Consider the following 19226-nt stretch of genomic DNA (forward strand, 5'->3'; position numbering starts at 1 on the left):
AACAGCAGAAGGAAAGGTTAATTGTACTGAACTCGACAGAAACAAGGCAGAAAAACATATGTACAGTATCTAACATTTCCAGTGTGGCGACTTTGAAAATTTGTAGTATTTAATTGTGGACGGTCTGACTGAACATCCTGTTACAAATGTCTGCATGAATATAGGAAGCTTGGACGTTTCTTGAAACTTTGTTGAGGAATTTGTATCCAGTTGAATTATAAGTAGAATATATTCATGGACATGAAATTGTTATGAAATGAAAACAGGTGTTCCATACTTTTCTATACAGTAGGTACTGATCAAAAGCTGTGCAGAGTTAGAGAAATTAGCCTTTGAAGAAGATCCTGCTAGGATCGAAACGTCAGGCCAACTTAGTTTTACACATTCTCCTAAACAGGCTCTCTAGTGGATAAGCAGTTTGCTAACAGTTTTACTTTATTTTTATTTAGAGTTAGAGTAAGACAGATATTGTAAGTCGTTTAACGGTGCTCAAGCAAACACAATCCCCATGAACGACTATTAATAACATTTAGAAATGTTGTGAAGAAGAATTTTAAGTCATATGAAAGACCTCCACAAAGGTTTTGTACGTTTTGGTCAACGTCTGGATTTACAGTATATGTTTGATGTGGTACAGCTGCCACTGTGGGTTTAATAACCATTTTGACCTTTCCTCTTTGTTTACTTGTTTATGTATTCTTGAAAGATCAAGGTGAGATTTGTTGTTATTGAAAAAGACAGCTAACATAATTCAGTATTTTAGAATCACCATGGTCAAAATAATTCACCATTTTAGTGAACAATAGTAAGAGAGGGGGAGAGTGTTAAAAATTGAAGCGTCATATTGAGAGATCTACCAAATATCAGAAACGTGATTGCGATTCACGTTGCCCGGGATTTTAGTCGTTTAATAAAGGACGTGGAGATGCTCCCGGTCAGCATTTTTCATGAACCTACAGTATCACGTAGATTCCGACCACTTTTTTTATTTTCTCCTGGTGATCAGAGTGTGGCTTCAATTAGCTGACATAAACTAACAACACTTATAGGGTCTGAGCTTCCTGTTTATCTGGTCTTGGGGGTAGCGTCCAGGTTCAGCTGGCGAGAATCACCACTTCAGCATTTTTTTCCCCTGGTGCTTCTTTTGTTGGCTTATTGTGTGGTCAGGGAATAATCTTAAGCTTTGTTTGCTGGAGAGTATTTATTGATGCAGGGAAGCTTTCTCCACAGAGTTACTCCAGCTTCCTCTTTGTGAGACACTTACATTTACATTTTAATCTTATCCAGTACTTTACTTTGTTACTTTGCATTTTACTCTATTACACAGTACAGTACTTGTTCATCTAGATATCAGAATACATTATACTAGTGTTGAAACTCTCTATAATAATATTATTTCAGGAAATCTTACTCTAGTTGTGTTGTGTTTATTTATGCATCCCCTGTAATAGACCAGCTGCAGGAGATATTTAATAAGCAATGCATGTGGAAGCGTACAATTAATGTACATAGTTACTATAGTACCATGTAAAAGTACTTTGAGATATTCACTTTTATGTATTTAAGTGCTATATTGAGAGAAAGAGAGAGAGACCAAGAGAGTGTTGCCTGATGGTCGCTGCAGTGAGAAGATTTAACTCAATGTGTTTGTGAAACTCTGAGTTGCAACGGAATGGAATAAGCGTGCTTATATATTTATCTGTATTATAAGCTATGTTATGAAAATCAAACTACAGTTTGGCATTCATCACAGCTTCAATATACACTGCCCTTATGAAAGTCTTGTTTGCCACTTTTACCTTTCAGAATTTTAGGGACAACATTATTCAATATGTACACAGGATTTAACTAGATTATTCTGAGCTGTATATTATTCACAGTAGCTGCCTTATAAACCTTCTCGAAAGACACAAAACATTGTACGATCTTCTTTGTTAATGCAATGTCCTAAAGGATGAGATCAATTCACCCATCTCTACTCGCAAAAACTTTTGACAGACGAGAAGGAACATAAATTAGGGAGAACTGTTAATATTTATGTGTTTATAGATGTTTTGAAGCCTTTCAAATTGATGGATGTTCCCATCCATGGCCGAGCAGTCTTAATGGGACATAAAAGAGGCCAGAGACTTGACAAATTTGGCACATTAAGGAATGACATTTTGAAGCAGAGTGAAAATTTACAAGTTCTTCTATTAAATGGAACGACCAGGGCAAGCAGACTTCTAAACTTTTAAGTGCAGACTCTGCAATGTGGTTCAGTGGAAGTGTGTGCTTTAGAAGTTGAAAAATTCTAACCACTTGCTAGGATGCAGAGCTGCCCTCTGTAATACAGACGCGGAGCCAAGGGCGACCGCCCCCCCCCCCTCCCGATTGAGCATATTTTTTTTGTATGTTTTTATATATCGCTAGTCATTTCAAAAGAGAAAATGCTAAGATGCAACTTACAAGGCCTGGGAAGTGCCATTTCCAGCAATCTGGGAGGCATTTTCAGGCAAAATGTTCTTGTACGCTTCGCGCCAACCCATGGTGGCGCTATGCTTAGATAGTTTGCAATGCTGCATCTAAGGCTCAGATAGTTTGCCTACAGTTCCGCCCCTCCCTTGCCAAATTCCTCGCTACGCGCCTGCTGTAATATGTAGCGTTTTAAATGATATAGGAGGAGATTAAATGAGTCAGGCTGAGACAACTTTATATTGCATGAACCATGGAGGTAAAACGGGCATGAACAAAGCATAAAAATTACAGTACTATTCATGTTCCTGCTATTTCATTACTTTCATGGGTCAGCTTTCATTAATCCATGCAGAGAACTTGGTAGTGATCATTTTCAATTGTTCTCGATAAATAATCCACACTAGTCAGTTTGCTTGCTTCCTCACTTACATGTCTCCTCACAACATAAGCATCCTCACTCTACTGTACCTACTCATCTACAGTGAAATTAACTGTTCAATAAACCTTTAAAGACTGTCTAGCCTTAGTGACCAGTTACTATAGAACGATGCCACTCAATTACCCTACACATTCTACCACCGTCTTCCCCCCTTACATGTCTCCTCACAACATAAGCATAATCACTCTACCTACTCAGATCAGTGCATGAACTGATAAACCTTTAAAGACTGTATAGCCTTAGTGACCAGTTACTATAGAACGATGCCACTCAATAATACCCGACACATTCTACCACCGTCTTCCCCCCTTACATGTCTCCTCACAACATAAGCATAATCACTCTACCTACTCAGATCAGTGCATGAACTGATAAACCTTTAAAGACTGTCTCTAGCCTTAGTGACCAGTTACTATAGAACGATGCCGCTCAATTACCCTACACATTCTGTATACCACCGTTTTGGTTGCAACTAATTTGACTTAGAAATTAAGGTCAGAAATGTATTTTACGGCCTTACGTACTGTACGTAAGCAGATTTAACAAATTTCTTCATATGTTATAAAATGTACAATACTCTAATAATAATGAAATCATGTAGAACTGTCTATACACTGGACCTGTCTTACAGTACTAATAGTCAGCACCAACCTCTGCATGCCTATCACACTACATCTCCAGTTTCATGATCAAAATTTCTGAAATAAGTAAAATTAACTGCAAACATGGCACCGTATGTAGTAATAATAATAATATGATTAGTTTAGTCTTGGAGTTTGCATTGAGTTAAATGGCTTGTTGCGTTTGAGATCTTTGGTCTTTTAGATTAACCTCGGAGAAGTTTGTATACATACGATTAAATTTATAGAGGAATAAATCCTTTACTACCCTAGATGCTTAATATTATTTTCTTGCTCTGTTATTGTGTTAGTATGTATGCCTCCTGTATTCACAATTATTCCTTCTCGAGGTTGGAGATGTAACATAATGGAAGAGCATAGACGTAGGAGGCGGGGGGAGCTGGGGGAGGGAGGGACTGCAGCCCCCAACCAAATGTTTCTGTGAAACTTCGAGCAATATGCTGAGAATTTTTCGGGCAGCTACTGTACTGAAAGAAAAATAAATTGCAACGATGTAGCTAAAGGATATCAATAGTTTAAAAAAAATCTCCTTGGTAATTAAAATAAAGTTGTAAGCTTGCCCGAATAATTCGCCATTTCGTTATATAATACGGCAAATGATTGTATGTAATACCAAAGTATGCCTATATGATATGTACATGTATGAACATGTTAAGTTTTGGTTATGTTTTTGGGCAATGCGTTACGCCCCCCCCCCCCCCCAAATCATATTGGGCTCCTACGCCTATGCGGATCAGTACTGAATATATGGATACTTTATCCAGATACACAGTAGTACAAGCCTGCATATATCTACAAAGTTAAACAGGTCAGTCTAACATGGATGCTGTACTGAATATATAGATACTTTATCCAGATACACAGTAGTACAAGCCTGCGTATAATTACAAAGTTATACAGGTCAGTCTAACATGGATGCTGTACTGAATATATAGATACTTTATCCAGATACACAGTAGTACAAGCCTGCGTATATTTACAAAGTTATACAGGTCAGTTTAACATGGATGCTTTAGATCTAGATAACAAGTGGCAGGTTTTTCCTGATTTCTGACTGTGGAGGTTACCCTACCCACACATAGTCACATCCTCCTGACAGCAAGATCCTATTTTTAACTAAAACTTTGGTGAACTCTTTTTGAATTTTTGATCTCATGGTACTATTCATCATCCCATAATGCTAATTGGGTATTCGTTAATCAAAGATCTGTACAGTACAGAGACAGTAACATGTACTGTATGGCCTTGGGGCTGAGAATTGGGGGATAGTTGCTGGCACACTGCACAAGATTAAAAATTTTTAAAGGTCATACACCCCACCCACACACCTGTATAGAAATTGTGGAAAATTTTGGGTAATTCAGTAAGTACTGTACTGGATGGATGTCAGTTTTTGTAAACACAAATAGCATTTTAGTAATTATGAGAAAGAATGGTATTTAAAGTCTATTATACAAAGTCAAAAGTGTTAGTACAAAATGTTTACAAGCACAAATGTAATCCCTGCTATGTTGGCTCAAAATGTTCCAAATTTTACAACGTTATATCAGAGAGTGATCAAATATCAGAGAGAGGTGTAAAGAAACTGCTATAACAAGAACTGCGAGATGCATGTGTAAGGAGAAGAAGTAATTTGGAGGCCCTGACCACTCCATCCTACAAGAATCTTCTTAAAAGGTGAATCAGTATGGATGGGCACAACAAGGAAAATACCAATTAGATAAAAAGAGTTAGTCAATTAAATTGTCTAACCTTGTGCAACATGTACTTAAGGGTCTACTCTTTTAAACAGAAAATGGCAGAATACCAACAGTCATTAATTAAAGTTAATTGTTGCGATGCAAAGTTTCATCTGTTAAATTTATATGAATTGAAGTTTTTGTTCCATGATGCTCTTAGCCAAGTCTGACATATTTCTGGTGTATTTAATGAGTTACGTACAGTAGTATTCACAATGATTAATTTCATAGCATTTGTGAGAAATATGATCTTTTCAAGATTATGTGAGAGCACTTTTGCTTTGAGGAGTTTTGATCACATTTGCGAATATTACTCTCAAATTATAATTGGTCTTAATATTAAATTAAAGTACTAAGAATCTACCAATTGTATATTAAAAGTTTATTTGTTTTCATTTCCACCTTTTCAGAAACCACAAAGTCACCAACAAGACAAACACTATGATGTGCTGACGAAAGCTTCAACGACGTTCGTAGAGAAAACATCCTGCGATCATCATATGTCTTTCTACCAAATAGTTTGCAATAATAATAATTTATCGAGAAATTAGTCGATTTAGCTGGGGAAAGAAAGCTTTACTAGTCCTGTGTTAGTATCCAAAACTCGCTAAAACGACCCATCATCATCGTAATCATTTTGAACCGTAGAGACTGACAAGTTTGCCGACTAAAAATGGCTCGATACGATTGTGTCGATTCCATAATCAGTAAAATGTTTTACAGCTATGGCAAGTTTATCTCTAGGCACAAATTACCGTTTCTGCTGTTGCCGATTCTCGTTATATTCGTAAGTATGGGGGGACTGTATAGATTTGAAATCGATGATGATGTGGAATACCTCTTCTCACCTGCCGACAGCAAGAGTAGAAACGATCTCCAAATTTTGAAGGAGCACTTCTTAACCGGGAATGAAGGCACCGAGTTTCTCCCCAATAGGGAACTGAATATCTTCATTCGACGAGGCAGGATCATTGTCACAGCTCTGGATGGGGGTAACCTCATGCGAAAGGAGGTCTTAAAGGAGATCTTAGAGTTGGATAAACATGTGAGGACGTTCGTTCTGAAGGTCGGCAATAGAACCGAGACTTATGGCAGTCTGTGCATGAGATGGGGAGATCAGTGCATCGATAACGCCTGGTTGGCGTATCTGCGAAATGGCATCGACCAGTACGACGTGGTTCCCAACATGACCTATCCGTTCACCAACGTTCCCGTTCCACCCCAGACTTTCAACCTCGGTCCTGTCTTATCACAAGTGACCACCTACCCCGGAAGTGATGTCATCAAAGAAGTCAAGGTCATGCGTTTCGTTTACACGCTCTCGACTGGCACGTCGGAGAGAGAAGAAATCGGCGCCAATTGGGAGGACATCTTCGAGGAGCAGGTGGAGGAGTTCCAAGGAGATTGCGAGTACATCGGAATGTCCCGCAGTACGTCGCGGTCGCTCTCTCGTGAGGCCGCTGAGGCCAGCTTTCATGTGGTACCTCGCTTTGCTGCCACGTTCTGTATGATGATTCTTTTTGCAGTCTTTTCGTGCATTATGAGAGACTGGGTGCTCAGTAAACCATGGCTTGGATTTCTTGGAGTATTGTCTGCAAGTTTTGCCATCTTCACATCTGTGGGAATCTTGAGCTTTGCAAAGATCAAATTCAACGAAATTGTTGCGCTCATGCCGTTTCTCGTTCTTGGTGAGTAAAATAGTTAGTATTTACTTGCTTTTGCGATCATTGTTATTTGTGCAAATTTATCAATTGATTGTATTAAACCGTGATGATGCAGTATTGTGACTTTTAGCAATTGTTTTAAACCTTTGAATTATCAATTATTAACAGTATGAAAAATGAGTGTATTCTTCTTTTTTTTCACTTTTTTTCCCCAATAAGGTACAGGTACATTGTTGTGAAGTTCTGTACTTATTTTCAAGTTGAAGCAATGTATACTGACTTTAACATTACTTTTATGAGTGAGGAATCTTGCTTGAGTATTGTACACAATACAGTAGTTCATGAATGATGGAATATACTGTATATGCCTTTGCTTATATTGCTCTCACTTCCTTTAATTAAAAGTAATTGTTTCTTCTACAGAATTATTACCACTTCTAGTCTATATGTTACATCTAGTTAACTGTAGGTCAAAACTAAAAGGAAGTTTACAATGATCTCAACAAGTCAACATTGCTAGTTATGCTGAAATGGCCAGAATGCGTCACAAACTGCATCACGGTTGGCGCATTATCTACTTTTGAATTACTTATGAATTTTACAGCTTGTAGAAACATTCCAGTTGGTTTCTTTGAGGTGACTGTATATGACTGTACTGTATGAGTATAAAGGCAACTTCAAATTCACATATACCGCACCACCACACAACCTGATATGTCTTTTGGTTGGCTTGTGTATATAGAAACTGCACTACACATTTCATGACACAAACACATGTACATACAAGGCAGTGCAGACTGATCATGAAACTGACTGACTACAGACGTTCACCCATCAACAAATTTTTCTATTTCTCTGAAGAAAGAATCAATATTTTTCTCATGGTATCCATTTTGCCCTTACATAATCTGTCTTTATAATATATGTAAAAAATATTACCTATGTTTTTTTTTTGGCCCCCACAGGTGTTGGAGTTGACAACATGTTCATCATGATATCTGCGTGGAGACACCTGAGCCTTTTCCTCACTGTTGAGGAGAGGATGGGCAGGACCTTCTCCGAAGCCGCCGTCTCCATCACCATCACCAACCTGACCGACGTCCTGGCCTTTGTGATCGGTTCTACCATCAAGCTACCGGGCATTCGTGTCTTCTGTGCCTATGCCGGTGTTGCGATGATATTCGTCTACATCTACCAGATCACCTTCTTCGCTGCTTGCATGGCCTTCATGGGGGACCGGGAGGCTAATAATTTGCACTGCTACACCTGCAAGAAGGTGCTTCCTCGAGAGGAAGCACCCAACAAGTTCTATGAGATCTTTTGTGCCGGAGGCATGTCCAAGAACACTCCTAAAGCTATCCCACTCGAGCATCAGCTCACCAAATTCTTCCGTCTCATCTACGGACCTTTCATCACGAAACCGGTGGTCAAGGTCATTGTCATCATCGGATATCTAATCTACTTGGGCGGTGCCATCTATGGCTGCACCCAAATCACCGAAGGTCTAGAACTGAAGAGTGTCGCTCGGGACGAGTCCCCCCCATGGATCTACTACAGCGAAGAAGATAAGTATTTCAAAGAGTTCGGACCAAGCGTCAGCGTCGTGCTACAGGGCTCGATCAATTATTGGGAGGAAGATGTTCAAAAGAAGTTGAGGGCAACTGAGAGAGATTTTGCCGAGAATGACTTTATTTTCGACGACGACAGGTTGACGGCGTCCTGGTTCCGGGACTTTGAGAAATATCTAACGATGACTGTCGGGACCACTCGAGTAGACAAGGAAGAGTTTCTTGAAAAGCTTGGGGAGTTTGTCAGGGATCGACGGTATAGCCAGTACGCTCTCGACTTGGACTTGGAGAGAGATGAAAATGGAACGGTGACGGGCGTCAGAGCATCTCGATTTCTGGTGACCTCTAAAGACATGACCAACACGACTCGCGAGAGTAACATGATGCTGAAAATGAGAGAAATAGCCGAACGTTCCGATTTCATGATAACGGTCTTCGGCCCGGGGTTCGTCATTTACGAGCAATACATCGGCGTCTTGCCGAATACCTTACAGACGCTGGGCATAGCGATGGCGTGCATGTTTGCGGTCGCCATCATCATGATTCCGCACCCGATATGTGCCGTGTTTGTGACCCTGTGCGTCATATCGATAGACACGGCCGTGATCGGCTTCATGTCGCTCTGGCACATTCCATTGGATCCAATATCCATGTTGAACATCATACTATGCATCGGATTCAGCGTGGACTTCTCGGCCCACATAACGTACTCGTTCGTGATCGCACCGGTGGAGGATCCGAACCTGCGTTCGGCATCCGCCGTGCACAACCTGGGAATGCCGATCCTGCAGGGGGCCATGTCCACGGTGATAGCTATCTCGGTGCTGTCGACGGCGCCGGTCTATATATTCCGGATCTTCTTCAAGACGTTGTTCCTGGTGATGATATTCGGTGCCATGCACGGACTGATCGTCCTGCCCGTTTTCCTTTCATACCTGGGTAACTGGATGCCTCACAAGACGGACCAGCGAGACAAACGGTTCCCATCATCACATTCCAGACGGCGGGCCGTGCAAGAACCGCCAGCAGAGAGAGGTACGTTGTACAAAACTGTCCCGACGACGTGCGGGCAGGAAAAGGTGGATGAGTGTTTTGTAGTGGAACTGCTTGTTTCAACTGTTTGACCACAGAGAAAGAGTGGCTAGTAGAAAAACCTCACTTTTTCAGTGGAAACACAATATTTATTTTACACCTCTTAGCCTCAATCTTTTCTTTCTTTTTTTTCCCTTTTTTTTTTTGCTCAATTCCTTCTTTGACTCATTTTGGCTTAGCACTTTCAGAGTGACAGAATATTGAAAAGACTCACTTTGAAGCAAATATTGGGATTTTCCACTTATACCTAATACTACAAAGAGTCCAAGTAAGGATAAAGTTAGAACAGACAACATGAACAAACAATACTCTAGATACAGGGGGGGGGGGGGGTGGCACTTCAAGTTAACCCTAAACTTTACTTTTGCATCTCACAGGTTTTTCTCTTTAGTTGCCTGTGAGTTTTGGTGATCTTGTCTTTCGTTTGCATTATGAGATTAAGTCAAATAAATCGTTCCTTGTCAGCTGTGATAGGTCGTGTAACCACGACCGAATTCTTTGATGGGATTAATGACACATGTAATATTACATCTCGCAATAAGTTTTTCTGCATGATCAAAGCAGCAAATGATAATAACAACAAAAGATACTTTCCATAGAACAGGATGACTTTCTGAAACTTAAATTTGTTGTCTTGGTCACAGTAGTAATAATTTGGTCCAATGGGAAGATGTCTGTGATAGTACAAGCCTACAGTATTGCAAGCCTCACTGAAGATCATATTTACTGAATTTGAAGGTAGCTTAGTAGAATCTTTAGTGAAATAAACCAGACTGAACATAAACCAGTGAGGGAGATACAAATTTGTCACCTTAGACTGCTCTTCAGACAAACAGTCATTTGAATTCTTCTTGTTTACTTTCATTATTGATGTTTTTATGTTCCAACTTCCTACTTCTATTTTCAATTATTTTTTTTCTGTGCTATTTTTTTTCTTCTTTTTTTTTCACTCTTGCCTTTCAATAGAATTTTAGCTTTAATAATGTTCTTATAAACTGTTTAAAATCTAAGTCTAACTTATCCAGATCGTATGTCACATTTCATGTCAAGTTCTTACGTATGTGTAGTAGTTAAACTGCATTACGAGTTCAACCTGGTTAGCCCTCGCTTGGTTCATATCGGGGGGGTGGGGGGGAGATGATTTTCCGGGTATCGCATGATTTACAAAGTAACCAAAGCCGTCTTCCTTACTGTAGCTTATGAAGCAGCTACAGCAGGAATAATCTTTCACAAAAAAAGCTTGAGGAGTAAGGTATGGGGTCAGCATTGGTTACTTCGTAGATCACGAGACACCTGCAAAATCGTTGTTTTCTTCCAGGTGTAAACCAAGCGAGGATTAACCAGGGTTGAACTGGTAATGTGTATATGTTGGACCCATCTCACTGTTGATTGGGGTTAAATGCAAAACTGTGTTTTGAAACCTCTGTCCACTGGTCAATACTTAAGATAGCTCTATAGTTATGCAATACCATTACATGATAAAAGTTTGTGACTTAAGTCAACTCTCTTATACATTTGATTGGTCTTATAGGGGTAACTACTACCTGTATGCATGTACTGTATATAACTGCTCATTGTGTAGTATATGCTGAAATAGTGTCCTACAGTAACGGAAAGGGTGAGAGGGAGGCCGAGAGGATTGGAATTACCGCATGAAATGGAATACATATATATGTCATTTTACATGGAGATTTAGTTCTGCTTGAAATAATCAGCTATCAGTAAACCATTGGCGTCCTACCATTGGAACTCCAGTTCAACTAAGGACATGACGCACCCTGAGAAAAATTCTGGTTGTTATTTCCTTCCATTGTGTTGATGTATAGAACACTGCATGCTGGTCTATTGCTTGTGGTTTGATGTTTACCTTTCACCTTTAAGCCTAATATTTGCCATGATAAGCCTGCAACCTTGACTCGTTATCCAAAAGGGAAAATCATTTTCAGATTCCTATGGATGTAGATTTTACTGTTTGTTAAGTTACAAAGTGCTGCTGCTCATATATTGCTGCTAAATTTTCATAAAATTTTCACCTCATTTTTGGTGGAGAAAACCCTGTCCCAATGGCTTTATGACTGTGAATGTCAGTGCCTGCGAAAGGGATGGGGGAGGGGGTGGGGGAGAAGTAAGTGATTAAATCAACACTTCCTGCATCAAAGTGAAGAAAGACTACCCTAGAAATGAAGAACAATCCAAGCTCTAGGGACATGTTGGTCTAATCTGTCAAAGCTAATCAGGGTCTAGCCTGACACATCAATAATTACTCTCTCATCTGTCGGCTTGTGTTTAACTGTCTCGTCTTGAGTTACATTTCTCTGTGGGATGTACAGTATGGACCTGAAAGTTTACATTTACATTTACAAATTTACATTTATATTTTTATATGCATATCATTCCCTCCTCTGTGTCGTTAGAATATTAATACACGCACCGTACGGTACGTAGAAAAAGCTTTCGAGACGGCAGTCTTCAGGCCCACGGTGCAGTTTGTATGAATTTCCAGTGTAGTATCATAGTACAAAGACACTGTACAGTAGCTCATATTTGATCTATTGTCCAGTATCTTTAAAGCAACTTTAAAAGCTGAGTTTGATCAAGCTTATTATGTCCTTGCATACCTTTACATCATAAAAAGATGTTACATCACAATTTCTGATAAGAAACTGCAGGCTATGAAATGTTGAAAATAATTCAAATCATGAACTTTCATTTTTCAACCAAATTCAAAAATGCTGTTTTTTATTTGTCTGTGTACTACTTCCAAGAGGATTAATTTGTTGAACACATTTTTTTCAGACATTCTGACCTATTGGGGTGAGATGGGGGTGAAGGTGGGGTCAGAGCCCTGCAGCCCAGGGACTCAGGGTCATTTAGGTGGCCTGGTGAAAAATGGAATGAACAATAACATATTTTCATGTTCATAATATACTCAAAAAAAACTTAAGGCCAGTCTAAATATGACGATTGTGTTTGAGTATATATTTTTTTAATGATAATTATGTTATCATCTGCATTATTTAGTTTCCTTGATAGAAATTTGTTTTGGCATTGCTGATTCCCAAATATCGTTTATAGTTTATTGTGCATAGTGTTGATTGTTTGATGTGCTTTTGCTACCCAAGTCAAGTCTAAATATACCATGGTGTACAGCCATTTATCTACTGAAGATTACATTCAAAAAAACAAACATCCATACATTCTCCTGTTTTCCATTGATTCATAACTATGCCATTTGCATCATCACATGTAAATTATGATATTTTCTAGTTATATCATGAACATTAAAGAAAAATTGCTGTTTAATTTAGTCCATGAGTAGGTGTCATGGCAATTCAAATTTTAAAAGATAGAAGGAATATAATCTTCCATATAAAGATCTGTGAGGCTCTGGAGTTAATCATCTCTGAAATTAAAATATGTCTCACAACACTTGAGTTTGGCATGATATATGTATATTTATGGTAATTTAAAAATTAAAAAAAAAAAACGCTTAAAAGTCTTGCCTTAACTTGTTTTGCTATTTATAGGAATATTCAAATCATAATTAAAACAATTGAATTTTTAAGTCCCAGCTTCTACGTCGACCCCGATATGCGTCGTGTACATGCGATGTTCGGTCTGTTTGATTGGCTCGCAGCCAACTACACAGTGCATGAATTACAGTGTAATAACTCTTTGTGCTTGGTATACCGTACAGTATGTCACTCTGTGATAGTGCATCCTTATAGGTGACATTGGCGTATTGTTAGGTGGTTGATCATCTAAAGGTCAAGAGCTAAAAAAGAAGGAGTGGGAGAGGGGGGAGGAATTTCTCCTTGGAAAGATGGTCAGTAAGACCCTAATTATCAAGAATCAAGGGCAGACAGTATAGTTTGTGGATCTAAGAGTAATCTTTGAATTTTAATTACATAACATACTGTCATATACGTATATAGTGTGCCTTATTGAGGATTCAGTGTTCCACTGAACTCAATTCTTTAACCACAGATATTAATATTTTCTCTCTATTTTTTTTCTTGTTCTTTCTTTCTTGATTGACTTGCTTTTCCAGTTCCGTATGGTGATATGCAGGCAAGTAATTTGAATTCTCTGGGTATGACTATATGTTTGGAACCCATACGTGTGACTTCGGTGTAAAATTGCGTCTCATTTCTTGTCAATTAATTTTAACACTAATAATGTGTTTCTTTTTGTAAGCCAAATATTAACTTATATTTCGTAAAAAGGAAAAACCGCTTTTTTTTTTTTTTTGTCATGTTGTGGCAGTTACTTGTTACATGTTGACACGGTGACATCAAGTTCTATGTCAGACTTACAGGTCACAGAGAATGAGTCGATTTCTTAACTTTCCAAACTGTGTATGGCTGTATGTTTGTGACTAAAACATTAATGATGTATGGCATGAAATGGTCATAATATTATTAATGAGGCACAGAATGTTATTGGTATTACTTTTGAGGCTGTTTAAAGAAAAAAAAAAGAGATTGATTTGAAAAGAGGTCTTTAGATTTATTCTATGCAAGTTCAATATTTCCACAGTTTATCCAGGGTTACGGTTATGCACGTTTATGCTTTGAAGCTGAAAGGCAGCACTTGGATGTATTTTTCTTTTGCAAGTTATAACTTGCGAATATTTAAGTTATTTCCACAACAAACTAAAGAAGCACTTTATGAGCATGTCCATAATAACCATTGTTTTGTTTTTCACAGTAAGATTTGCTTATAATTTTATGGGTTTGGGAAAGGGGAGAATTTGTGTTCTTTTTCGCCGTTTTGTTGAAATTCATATTTCGTCAATAAGTTTTCCACCTATCAATTTCAGTTAAATAATGACCATTTTTAAAGTAATAAACATAAGCAAAGTTAGCAGATTAATTTCAAAAGTTGTTGAAAAAAAATTAAAAATTAATTTCAAAGGGCAAAACAAGGTATATGCTTCTTCCTTGCATAATATATTCTTTTGGGGCTGTTTTATATTTCTTTTGCAAATTGAAAAATTGTAAGTTTGGCGATATGTATGATGTTATAATTTGTAGTGTCATTTATGCTTACTATTTTTTCAATGGTATAAGTAATAAAGTAATGAGAAGATACCCGCTCTTCAAACAAAGTCAGTTTATATAGCAAGTAAAACCTGTTCTCTTTATTGGACCATTTTCATATACCTTAAGCCTACTGAGAAATCAGTATGATATAGGCGTTAAACACTCAACTGTTTTGATGTTTATTGCATGCTATTTCAGTAGATTAATTTGCAATTGTTTCAATGGCTGTTTTTTTTTTCCTACTACATAGCTGTGGTGTGAAGTGATTGTATTTTATGTTTTGTCAATATTCCTGGGTCATTCCATACAGATGCTAATAGGCTCAAACCTTGTGACCTTATTGGGTCATTCCATACATCTATGCTAATAGGCTACAAACCTTGTGGCCTTATTGGCAACCCTGGTACATACAGAGCACAACCTGCATAGATCCCAAGTGTGCTCTATGTTTACAAAGTCAAAAAGTTAGAAATGTTTTTGTAAGGATTTGCATAACTCTGTTATGAAGTTCAAGTCAATTTTCACTTGTGCTTCTTTAGACAAATACACCAATTCAAAAATTAGCATGATATTGTCCTTTCTTTATGGACAGACCCCCCTCCTGCATGGGTTTTTGTTATGATTATGATTATTTTCATATTTATAGCTGGTAGACCTTGTTTGAAGCTTGCTTTTGTAATGCATATTTGTTTTGTTTTACATGCGGTAATGTTATTGTAATCCATACGATCATGGGGGTTTATGAATAGGATGGGAGGGGATTTAGAACTCTTTTAATTTGATACCCTTTGTTGATAAAATATGATGCCAATATGATCATACATTTCATATTATTTTAACCTACCAGGCTACCATTGTGTTACATCCATTCATAAACTAGACAAACTCTTCTATTGGGGAAGTTTATTTTTTATTTTATTTTTTTTATGATCATTGTGAAATCTTTTGCACAATGATGACAACATTTTGACTCCCAAAGTGGATATTCTTAGACACTGTGGCAATAATAAATAAATCAATAAATTTTAAAATTAACATTACTACGATGTTTAGACTTCTATGATCACATTATCATGTTAGCATAAATTGTAACGAGAGAATTAATATAATTAATATTGAATTAATATTGCTGCAAATGTGCAATTGTATATTTGATAACAATTTTTTTCACGGATTTCCGATTAAAGGAAAAGGCAACGTTTGTTTCAAGAGGTGCATAGAAGTGGATTATTCCATTGAGGTTGACTTTTATTCTTTCTTTAATGTCTTTTTCTTGCAATAGAGGATTTTAAATCAAGTAGCAAACTTTAGATTACCTGGGAAAAACTTTGAAAAGAAAAATAAGAAAATTCTGAGAAAAAGTTCTAGAATTTGATGAGGCTCTGATATATATATATATATATATATTTTTTTCTTTCACCAAAGAAAGGTAAAGAACTTTATTTAAAAACAAAGAAAACAGTGTGTATGATATACGTTGTCTTTGACCAAAGCTTTCGAGAACAGATTGAGATGATGTGACAAAATAAAATGGATGTCGTTAACTGCTCGTCTCGTTGTTCTTTTGTTTTTTCCTCCTTTGTTTTAGTATACACCCCTTGCACGAAGCATGGACACTCTCGTATGTTTTTCCTATTATATAAATGTTAATTGATGTCTTCCATTGAGATGATTGTCACTTCACTGTATACCCTATTTATTTGATTTTCTGCAACAATCTTCATACTGTACACTTAAAAGGTAACTTTATTTTTAATTAATTAATTAAATTTAATATGCTGCAGAACATTGAAAAACAATTCAAAGTGTCAAACTTGTATTTACTTTACCACGTTTAATATGAGGCTCATCAATAGAAGTGGCTGGACGAGGCTTAGTCAAACACAATGACCTTTACGGTGATGGTGGTTCCTCAGCAACAAACAAAAGGTCGATTGGGTAAAAAAAGGAGACATTTTATAGCCTCAAAATAACTATACAATGTTATGTAAATTTGTTTTAAGACAAATGGTGTTGTCATCCATCAAGGGTGCTCCGTTGTTTATGAAAAGCATTTATGATAAGTTATTTTGGCTAAACTAATGAAAAGTGAATTAAGATTTAGGCTTGCGCTGTGGAACGGAGGTCATCATCAATTTAACCTCGATAGAAGACATTTCAGACATTTTCATCAAAATTAAAACTAGGAAGTCTTGAAAACATAACAACCACTCAAATATTTTCACCTTTCTTGGGGCTGTGAAATACATCCTGATCAAGACTATGATTAAACATAGGAGCTATTACACTAGAAACTGTACAGTCTGAGCCAATGATCATGCAGTACTGATCTAACACCAAAATAACACCATTCACCAAAATGACCCCATTCACCAAAATGACACCATTCACCAAAATACACCATTCACCAAAATGACACCATTCACCAAAATGACACCATTCACCAAAATGACACCATTCACCAAAATGACACCATTCACCAAAATACACCATTCACCAAAATAACACCATTCACCAAAATGACACCATTCACCAAAATGACACCATTCACCAAAATGACACCATTCACCAAAATGAAACCGTATACTTCATTCTGATCACTAAGTACGATAACACACGTCCTTCAGCATACAATTGAATTCCCAATATTTTGGGGTCGTGTATCTTTTTGCATTAATTTGATTACTCAAGAAACAACAACTTTTACCTTATAGCTACTCATCCAAATAAGACACCTATCTGTCTTAACCGACTACTCCTCTTTTCATACACCAACGCCGTACCCCCCCCCACCCACCAAGAGGCCTTCACTGAGGGGTTTTACATTGTGCTGCACATTATAGTCAACTGGTAATGCACAATTATGTCATAATGTTGGCATTGAACACACTTCTGTCTCTTATGTGACATTACAATTTAAAAGAGCAATATAACTTCGTCTTTGTGTAGGTATCACACCACAACTAATTGCTCCCATTGACTTGCACACTAAACTTGTCACTTTCCAAGACCGAAAGAGCATAGATAGAAGTTTTCAACTGATATATATTATATGATTATATGATAGCTAATGGCTTGGGCTATCACAACAAATTCAACTTTTTTCCGCCATGACCATTTAGATTTTGAGCTAGAAGAGCTCAAAGTTTATCATAGTGCTCCCCAACCCATCTGCCAGGTGTCGTTTCACCCACGATTTTTCACGTTAGGGCTATTTTCCGACAATGGTTATCCTCTCAGGTGGACGTGCACTACTTTGTGGTGTGATACCTATAATTACTTGTCACATACAGGGAGCTGAAATGACTATCTCAGGTTGAGATCATCCCAAAACCTTTATATTATGTTGTATTAGGTTAGCCATCTGCTCGGCCTAATTCGCTGATTCTTATACAGAAATTAGGGAGTGTTAGCTCAGTGGTTAACGCCGGTGCCTTTCAATCATAAATTCCCGAGTTCGAGTCACTCCAAGATCAATGTATATCGTCCAGTTACAGAACTTGACAATTGACAATTCCTTATCATGGACTTTAAAATATGAATCTAAGAAACTGACTTCGGTCAGCTTGAGGCTTTGATAAGCCAATGATGGCTTCTTCGCGAGTTCCTGCTTGCAGGAGGATCTAATATACATAAATAAGTAATAGGAATCAATAACGGATTGTAATTACCTATAGCGACCACATATATACAGTAATCAAGATATAATGATACAGGCACGTTACCTCTTTTGTCGTACTTTTTTTAAGAAAAAGTCGCCCAGGAAAGAACCTGGGCACGAAAACCAAAGTACCGAAAGACTGATCGGCTCTCAACCCCAGTCCCCTTGCATCGGGACTGTGACTGTGTGATCATCGTTGTTGCGTTATGAAGTGTTATGAAGTGTTATGAAGTTTTGTTGTGTTATGAAGTAGATTGGAAAACAAACTCGACTGATAGTTTACTCGCACTAGAGTATATTTAAAGAGGAACTCTTACTCGCACAACACGGTCGCTTTTGAGGAGGGATGGATAGGGGCTTGAGGAGGAGTGAAGGGCCGGCGACCCGTATGTCCCCCCCCCCCCTCCATTTCATGGAATTGCAATGTAATGTTTTATGCAGTGACATATGACTGAAAGAAAAAACAATCTATGCTCTTCGTTGACATTTATGTTAGCCTATATCAATAATTTAAAACCCGTCTGTTTTCGATGTTATGTAGTTCGTGATATAAAACCGTTGCTTTATTTATGTTAGCGATGAAAGAACCCAATTGCGCATCGGTTACCTCATCCTGGTATATTTCTCAGTTTATAGCCCGCGTTCCATGGCTGCAGAATGCAACTAATCCACTTGCCGGTGTGTAGTGATGTATAGGATGTCGTTGGCCCCTTTTTATAACTTACAAGATGTAGATAATCTTGTCACATGTAAGTATAGTATTAGTTGTTAACATTCCGGCGCGCATTCACAGAATTGCTTCTGTAATCCGATCCCACTCAGTCTTAAGGGACTTATGAACATGGAATTTCTGGATTTGGTTAATCGGTTCTGCAGTTGTTCCTAAACTTCCATAAATAACCGATTATAGCTTTGCGTTC

At 37.8% G+C, this 19226-nt stretch overlaps 1 protein-coding gene and 1 long non-coding RNA gene across 5 annotated transcripts in view; one reads left to right on the forward strand and one right to left on the reverse strand.

Annotated features, from left to right (window-relative positions):
* The window catches only part of LOC139973224 (patched domain-containing protein 3-like), a 39012-nt gene extending 22823 nt beyond the window's left edge, over positions 1-16189 (forward strand). For 3 of the 4 annotated variants that reach the window (XM_071979755.1, XM_071979756.1, XM_071979757.1), the window contains exons 2-3: positions 5687-6964; positions 7906-16189. In XM_071979755.1, the coding sequence (XP_071835856.1) occupies positions 5950-6964; positions 7906-9632 (2742 nt within the window). In that variant the 5' untranslated portion in view covers positions 5687-5949 and the 3' untranslated portion in view covers positions 9633-16189. The remainder of the gene's footprint in view (positions 1-5686; positions 6965-7905) is intronic. The other variant, XM_071979758.1, reaches the window with a different exon arrangement.
* LOC139973225 (uncharacterized) overlaps positions 12580-19226 on the reverse strand; it is a 9729-nt gene continuing 3082 nt past the window's right edge. Inside the window, exons 1-2 of the long non-coding RNA XR_011795167.1 lie at positions 15025-19226; positions 12580-14973 (exon numbers count right to left, since the gene is read on the reverse strand). The exon at positions 15025-19226 is cut by the window's right edge and continues 3082 nt beyond it. This is a non-coding gene — a long non-coding RNA (uncharacterized lncRNA). The remainder of the gene's footprint in view (positions 14974-15024) is intronic.

This window comes from Apostichopus japonicus, chromosome 9 (genome assembly GCF_037975245.1).
Source record: "Apostichopus japonicus isolate 1M-3 chromosome 9, ASM3797524v1, whole genome shotgun sequence".
NCBI classification, from domain to species: Eukaryota; Metazoa; Echinodermata; class Holothuroidea; order Aspidochirotida; family Stichopodidae; genus Apostichopus; species Apostichopus japonicus.